Here is an 8,472-nt window from a genome sequence, read left to right as displayed (position 1 = left end):
CAAGCACCTCATGAATATCGGATAGCTATGCGAGTCACAGCACGAGCTCCTGTGTTAGGAGCAACCAACTTTCCTATACAATTGTACCCAAAGTCACTAGCACTATGTCATGCTTACAGATACTTTCATTACACTTTGTGTTGCATGATATAGGTTCACCTCACTTGTTTTTCTCCTCAATCCTCATGATGGCTTCTGGGCGAAAATTTGATTGAAATATTCTTATTGTGCAGCGAAGATTCCAGTTGATTTGAGCATGGTGTGTGTATGGTGTGTATGGTGTGTGTATGGTGTGTGTATGGTGTGTGTATGGTGTGTGTATGGTGTGTGTATGTTTTTTCAAGTAACTTACAGATACTAGTAATATAAATCAATGATATTGTAAAATTTTGAGGTATTATGGATGTTGTATCTCTGATCCTTTCAGGCTGAAGCTTCAGCAGCTGCAAGCACAGCTGTTTCATCCGTTGGTAGAGGATATCATGTCCTACCTGCTATGCCAACCCCAACACAGATTGCGAACATCAAGAAGCGCAGAAAGGTACGATTGGATGAGTCTATTTTGTTTTGGTCTTACAAGTACTTCCAGTAGCAAGTTCAGGCGATATCGATTAGGAGATTGTTTTGGAATATGTCTGGTTAGTACATACCCTTCCCTTTCCCCGGTGACAATTTCAAAAATGTATTTAAAAAAAATACGAAAATTTGCGATGGATATTGCGGATTATCACTCCAAATTTGAAGCCCATACGCGGTGTTTAATGTCAATATGCGGCCATTTTGTGGTGTACACAAAGTAAAACATTGGTTTTACTATGGGTCTACAGCCACTCACTAACCAGGCAGGCACAGTGTGTTGGTCAAAGACCATGATTGAGAAACGAGAGGTACCTGGTTCAAGTCCTGCCTGGGAGCGTTTTTTCCAGCCGTGCTGCTACCCACAGTCAACTGGGAACTTGTGGCCAGGCACAAGGGGTACATGGATGCAGCTAATGGGGTCGCTTTCGGCACTTGTGCCAGTGGTTGTGAGAGTTACCCACTCACCCCCACCGTTAGGCGCTGCATCTGCCGCTAGGGTTTATCGGGTGTTAGCGGCCGTCGTGAGTTCCCTTCGGGAACTGATACGATAATTTACTTTTTTTACTTACAGCCACTCACTAGACATATCTGCATGGTGCTAACAAATTACTGATTACATTGAATGGCATCGCGTACAATCAGCTTCCACCATGGGAAGCATAGCACAGCCTATGCCAATATTCTTTTATTTTCTGAATAGAAAAAACGCAACCAGTGTCTGCCCCAGGACCGGGTCAGCGACCCGTTCTGGATGTGCTTAGACCCATTAAGGTAGCCCAATACCAAAACTGGTGCGAATATATATATTTTTTAATATTAACAGCACTACCTAGATGTATGGAGCAAGAAATGACGATTTATCAGGGGGGGGGGGGGGTGGAGGGGGACGAGTATTTGGGCATCATCTTCCAGCATGCCGCTCTGATATTACGGACATTTTGTGTCATTTCTTCATAGTTGGACTCGGGTCGAGAGCCAAGGATTACTTTTTAAGAAGAAAAGAGGACCAAGGAGCCTTCACCTTCCCCTCCGATGTTATTTCTATAACTTAGAACCTTCTAAACTGGAAGGCTGTTGGAGTGCGCGTCCAAGATGTACTAGAGCTGATTGACAGTTAGGTGTAGAACGTCTGTACTGTTGGTCAGTGTTGTGCAATGTTATCGCATGAGCTGATTGTATAGTAACTGCTGGTGTTAGTGGATATTATAGGGTAACTTGTAGCTCTTTGGTCCTCTTTTCTTCATATACATTTCTCCATAGGGTCTACTTTGCTAGATAGCTTTGCATAGGCCAATATCATGCTCTAATTCCTGCAGATAGGCCTCCTGTACAGAGCAAGATCTCTAAACAACAAATAACAGTCTTTTCACCCACTGCAATCTTCCCTAGCCGTTTGCAGCCGGTGAAATGGACGCAAATTGTTACTTAGGTACGCATATGGACAAAATGGAGACTAAAAGGTAACATAAACCCAACTATGAGTTGTTGTCCTTTTCAGTCGAGAATTGCTGCACTTGACTGAAACAGACAAGAGCTGATTTTGAAGTTTGACCTTGCCCTCAGTGTTGGCTAAAGACCGTGCACATAAAGCCACCATCACAGTTTTTGAACGGTTTCTGCCGGGAAGACAGCTACACCATAGCTCAATGGTTAGAGCATCGCTGGCCTCAAGCGAAGGTCCCTGGTTCGAGTACTGATACAGTCAATATATTTGTTCAAACGTATACTTCAGACTAATCAGGCGAACTACTCTGCATCAATCTGAAAGCGAGAAAACACATAGCTGGAAATGTGTTACCATTTGGTCTACATTTTGTCCATTTACGTCCATAGAAACAATTTATGCCCATTTCTGTGCATTTTTTCCACCCGTGTGTTTGTGTTATGTGAGTGTGTGTTTGGGGGGAGGGGGGGGGGGGAGGGTTGGTGAGTGTGTGTGTGTGTGGGGGGGGGGGGGGGGAGGAGGGTTGGTGAGTGTGTGTGTGGGGGGAGGGAGGGTTGGTGAGTGTGTGTGTGAGGGGGGGGGGGGAGAGTTGGTGAGTGTGTGTGTGTGGGGGGGGGGGGGGGGGGGAGAGTTGGTGAGTGTGTGTGTGGGGGGGGGGGGGGGGGGGGGAGGGTTGGTGAGTGTGTGTGTAGTTTGTGTATGTGTGCGTGTGAGGGTGTGTGTGTTTGTGCTTCTGTGTATGTGAATGTTTGTATTATGAATGTAGGAATATGCGAGTATGTGTATGAGAGTGTTTGTTTGTATGTGTGTGTGTGTGTGTGTTTATGGTTATGCAGCTTAAAGGCAGCTGTATGTCAAGGTCAAGGTGTGTTTATGTGTGTGTTTGTGCATATGTGTGTGTTTGTGTGTATGTGTGTGTATGTGGTTCTATTTTGTCATGCAGTGGAACAAGGTCGTAGGAGGTCCTGGAAAGAGTTTTTTTGAATTTTGGAATACTTCACGTCCGGAAGTACCACCGCATGGCAAACATGCCAGGCTTGCCACGTACAGAGACAAACTGGTTGCTGTGTGGTATGATGGTGTGAACGTCACCAAGATGATGGAGACATCAGACCTGCAGACATGGCACAGTATTGACCTACCAAGTGAATACAGTAAGCTGACTGGCCCATCACTGGCATCTCATGGTCGTATGCTGTACATGCACTGTAACACATACACCAAGAGCACCAACAGATGGGTGCACTCTATTCTGCAGTACTGCGACACACCAGATAACGGTGACGACGGCCGCAGTGGTGGTGGTGGTGGTGGTGATGGTGGTGGTGGTGGTCAGTGGACCAAACTGACGGACGTCCCACACTGTAACCATGCCTGGTGTACTCTACATGTAGGTGCTGATGCTATTTCTCTATATGGTGGCTACGATGGTGAACGAAATCACAATCATGTTAGTACCTATTCTCTAGCCAGCAAGCAGTGGAGCTCTTCTTCATCATCCAATGCTAGCCTAGTATTACCTTCATTGCCACTACCATGCAGCCTGGCATCACTTGTCCCATTCCCTGATTCACTGTACTTAGTTGGTGGTGTTACTGGTTGTTTTCCCAAACACCATGATGGTAGGTGGGTGTCCACCAGTCCACCTGATGGTGTTGAGCTGAAGTTTAGTGCAGCATGCGCGCTTTCTGACCAGTGCATGGTTATTTGCCCCCACACTCCTTCTACTAAGTGTGTTGTACATGATATTTCATCTGGTCAGGTCTATCCACTACCAGCTATGCCAGAGTTCAGTGGTTACAACCCATCACTCACACTGTTTAGCAGTACCCTGGTACTCAGTGTAGGTGGAGATGACACTCCTACTGCTCTGTACACACTGGATATGAGTGTGTGAGCGTAGTAGGTTACTAACTACAGTCAATCACTGATGATAACTACAGTATGCAAACTGTACTGCTTTTCACTTTCTTTCTATCGTCAGAAAATTGCTAATCTTTGTTTTCACATCTCTCTGATTGTCAAGTAATTGTCCAGTTTTACGCTGCCTCATCCCCTGTAACGTATACCCAGATTGGTTAAGTGAATATTACTCTAACCCCTATAATCACGTGCAAACTTACCCATTCTTTCCTTGATGCCTCCACTTCATGATTGTGTATTATGAACTGAAAACTATTTTTGATTGTGCGTCCTCCCCTGACTCTGTTATGTTCTAATCTCTGTTTCTGACATTGAGCACTTTCTGCAGCTCGGGGATCAACGAATTTGTTCATTAGGTGTGTGGAGTGTTATGACTGTATGCTTTGAGGACGAGGGTTGGGGGGGGGGGGGGCTTGTGGAGTTGCATCATGCATGGTTTTCATAGTCGGAGGACCATATATTCAAGAGGCTGTTCAGTGAACACCTGATACTAATGCTTGTCTGCATGTTTGTGCTTTGCATTTCTGATATCCATAACAAAGCCATGTCTGGTTTCTTGAGGAGAGAGACGGAGAAAGAGACCGATACAAAGACAGAGCTAGACACTAAAGGCCTATTCATATTCAAACGCGTCGCATACGGGAAAGCCATCGCGCGAAGGTCGCACGATGAATTTCCCGTACGCGAAATGAAGTATGAATAGTCTTAAAAGACAGAGGCAGAGAAGCCACGCGTTCATGCGCACACACACCGCACACATACGGTACTAGCTCCCTGCCAGTATCTGCTCACATGGGTATCTCAGGGAGACGGGAAAAGCATCTAAAGGAATGTTGAGGACGTGAGTCTATTGGCTAGTGAGCGGACTCACACTTAAATCCCCGTCCTCTGGTGTGGATCTTTGGAAATGATTCTACTATTTCAAGTTTGTTCATCATACTACAGTAGGTGACTCACAACCCCGTCCAGGATAAAAAGATTGGCAGCATCTAGGTTACAATGTTTGAGTTCTTACATCAGTGGGGATCTTATTTTCATGTAGACTTCACTGGAGGACTTTTTCCGCCAGAGTTAATGAGAAAAAGAGTAATGATTGTCAACTAGCACTAGGCGGATAATGCCGGCAGTTAGCAGAATTTGGTCATTTACAGGAATGTTTTATGTATGTTGAGTATTTGGACAAAGGAATGAATCAGTGAATTGCCGGACATAAGTTTGGTATGGTTTCGCTATTTTGATGCTTTTCGAGCAAAATCTGCCAATTTTTCTATCAAAACTCGTCAATGGCAATGGCACACAACCGATCTATTCAGTTGCTACAAACTCGATGCGTTTACTGGAACCTAGTGGTTCTAGATGTGTGCAAATACATGTATGCCATTTCGGACTAGAATCAATCTTACCATGCGTTTTCAGTCATCTATCGTTCTGACCAATGGCGATGTTTTTCTTAACATTACTTTGTTGTTTTCAAAACCGTTTCCTTGGAGACACTAAAGTCATCACATTTACAAGCACAAGGAGAACACACTTGAGGTTCTTGAACGGCAGCGTGTTGAGTGTTTACACAGTGAGTAGTCATGTACATTATGCATATAAAAACCTCTCTAGGAGCGGTTCTGAAAAACCTTTACTGGTGCTGCCCCGTCGTAAAAGGAAGAAATTACAACTGGCGCATTGTCCCCCAAACGTAAACTGATCCACATAAACCGCGAATGACGGGACCTGAACGCACCAGTAGCACGAGGTTCCTACCTCTGGATGCAGCTGGGGACTCTGGTCCATGGCATAGGCCATTACTTATTACATGGCCGTCGATGAACTCCAATGTTGGATATTCCACGTAAGTAGCTTCGTGTAGTAACAAAGTTACGGTACCATTACACTGTGATACCTTGTACCAGTGGTGGTGTTACCCTATGTTGCATATCCGGGTCACATAACATTGCCCCAAAGCCCGGGCAAACGTGCCCTTCCGGGTACTGCAGTATGGTAAATCTGATTTTTCTTGGAGTAAGAGGAAGGGTGAGACATTTGCATAGTTCCTCCCAGCATTCATGGATACCAGCATGTGCTGCACACTCCCCTCCCCCTTCTACTGCCTGAAAAGGGCAACACACGTGAGAGCGTTCACCAGACGAGTACAGTCGGAGGAGAACATGGTAAAAGGCAAAAAGGCAACACACATGAAGCCCTTATAAACAAGCAGTGGCCACTCTAGTTCCAGAAATGTTGGGCTTACATTCCAGGCATTGCCGTCGGATTACCACGCTTCTTCCTCTTCTTCCATCTTGCAAAATTTAATACTCCTTCCCGTAAGTTTAGTCCTGGGAGTACAGTCGACGGAGAACATGGGAAAAGGCAAAACGGCAGCATACATGTACATGACTCCCTTGTAAACAGGCAGTGGTAACTCTAGCAACAGCAATGTTGAACTTACATCCCAGCCATTGTCGCCCGATTCCCACGATTCTTCTTATTCGTCTTCCACCTTGCAAACATTCCTTCCAGTAAGTTCATTCCTGGGTCTACTTATGCGCAGTAGATTGGCGATGGCGGAGATGGAGCCGATCACGGAGCCCTATTGGGCGCCCTTGAGCAGATTGCGGGGCCGATGCCGGACACGCAGTCAGTACGAAGTAGCAAATTGCGGAACTCCTCCACGTAGATTGGGGTCGCGGGGTCAGCATGTTGTTCCAAACCAGTCCACAGCTTCAGCTAGCGATAGCCAAATGCACTAGTCTTGGTAGGGCGGTAATGGGGTCACGTGTCAACAAAGTATCAACAAAGTGTCAACAAAGTGTCGACCAAGTGTATAACGGTACACTCAGCGGTACACTAATTCTCGTGACATTCTCGTGTCACCAAACTGGAACATCAAGCACCAGTATGGAAAGGTTTCAGACCGAAAGCCTTTCCAATTTATGCCTTCACTTCAGATGGCATACACGGAATTGCATAGGAGCAAGAACAATGAAGTACCCACACAAATATATATTCCCCCACCCACTCTTGGTGCGTCTAGGTGGCTATGAAGTCGAGACCTTAGGTCGGCGGAGCTCCCTAAACCTCACCACCACTGCCACGATTCAGGTTGTGCGTGCTTCCCCTAGCTGCATCTCATGTTTGGCATGTTTAAGTTTTTTTAATTTTATTTTTACAAAGACCACTTAAAAGTGGTCTTTGTAAAAAATAAAATTAAAAAAACTTGAAAGGATAACAAGACGTATCGGAATGTAAATGAACCTAACAAAATGGATATGCTGGCTCGGAGAAAATAGGATGTGAAACATTTCGTTGGTCAGAGCTGTGAGCGCATCTCCACCGACCCCTGTCTTTCTAGGATCTGTCAAGAACAAAGCTACCGGTGTATATATTCTAATCCGATAAACGTGCGTGTGCTGGCGTGCGTGTGTGTGTATGCGTGTGTGTGTATGTATGTGTGTGTGTGGTGTGTGTGTGGTCTGTGTGTGTGTGTGTGTGTGTGCGTGCGTTTGTGTGTGTATGAGTGTATGTGTGTGGGTGGTGGTAGTGGTGGTGGTGTGTGTGTGTGTGTGTGTGTGTGTGTGTGTGCGTGTGCGTGTGTGGGTGTGTGTGTCCTATATGGTGCAGTGGTATGTGCAGCGATTTCCAATCGAGAGGCGGCGGGTTCGATTCCCGCCGATTATGGTCACACAATTCTTTCTTCTCCTTCCCAGACTCCTCCTGACTTTTCTTATAATTCTCCTGCGTGGTTGCCAACAGCCTGTGCATGGTGCATGACGGAGTATCTGGTGTGATGTGTGTCCGGGAAAAAATGAAAAAGACCAAAAAGAACGGATTTACTGGCCAGAAGAAGCCACTTCATAGCAGTGTGATGTAGACCAAGTTGAATAGTGGTGGTCAATTCTTCAGCCTTGCAAGCTGTTGAATGGTGCAATCCCAGCACAAGTTGCCATAGTTTCTGCAGTAGCATCGCTATCATTGCCTTCGGCGTTGGGCGTCAAAAGTGAAAAGGTGTGTGTGCGTGTGTGTGTGTATGTGTGCGTGTGTGTGAAGCGCTGGCGGTTTTGCAGTTCATCGTTGTGTGGAGCGTCAGACATCGGACGAAATACCAGCTGTTTCAACGAGATGCAGCCTGAATTTGGACTGCTGCCAGCACCATTGCTCGATCTGTGATCGCTGCATGAAGAGTCAGGCTGGTTTTAACCGCCATAATTGTACTCGAGGCAAACGACTGCGAAAGGACCAGAGGACTAATCTGCCCATTCAATGCAGCCTATGTAACGAACGATTCTCCCGCCCGCAGGACCTCACCCGCCACCGAAGACAGAAACACTAGCTATGTGTAGAACGGTCCCCTTTCACCTCAATTATTCTCCTTGTTTCTTTTTTCTCGCTGTTGTCTCCCGCTTCTGGGAGCGACGTGGCCATTTTGTGGCAGTTGTACATAGTAGTAGTAGTAGTAGTGTGTGTGTGTGTGTGTGTGTGTGTGTGTGTGTGTGTGTGTGTGTATGTGTTTGTGTATGTGTGTGTGTGTGTGTGTG

The 8,472-nt window shown here is 46.0% G+C and overlaps 1 protein-coding gene across 5 annotated transcripts in view; it reads left to right on the top strand.

Moving 5' to 3' along the window:
- LOC135812282 (probable serine/threonine-protein kinase PknB) overlaps window positions 1–4,301 on the top strand; it is a 138,835-nt gene extending 134,534 nt beyond the window's left edge. For all 5 annotated transcript variants that reach the window (XM_065325643.1, XM_065325647.1, XM_065325646.1 and 2 more), the window contains 2 exons: window positions 428–541; window positions 2,967–4,301. In XM_065325643.1, the coding sequence (XP_065181715.1) occupies window positions 428–541; window positions 2,967–3,920 (1,068 nt within the window). In that variant the 3' untranslated portion in view covers window positions 3,921–4,301. The remainder of the gene's footprint in view (window positions 1–427; window positions 542–2,966) is intronic.
- Window positions 4,302–8,472: the final 4,171 nt, after the last annotated feature.

Source organism: Sycon ciliatum, chromosome 3 (genome assembly GCF_964019385.1).
Source record: "Sycon ciliatum chromosome 3, ocSycCili1.1, whole genome shotgun sequence".
NCBI lineage: Eukaryota > Metazoa > Porifera > Calcarea > Leucosolenida > Sycettidae > Sycon > Sycon ciliatum.
This window is presented reverse-complemented; position numbering and strand designations above follow the sequence as displayed.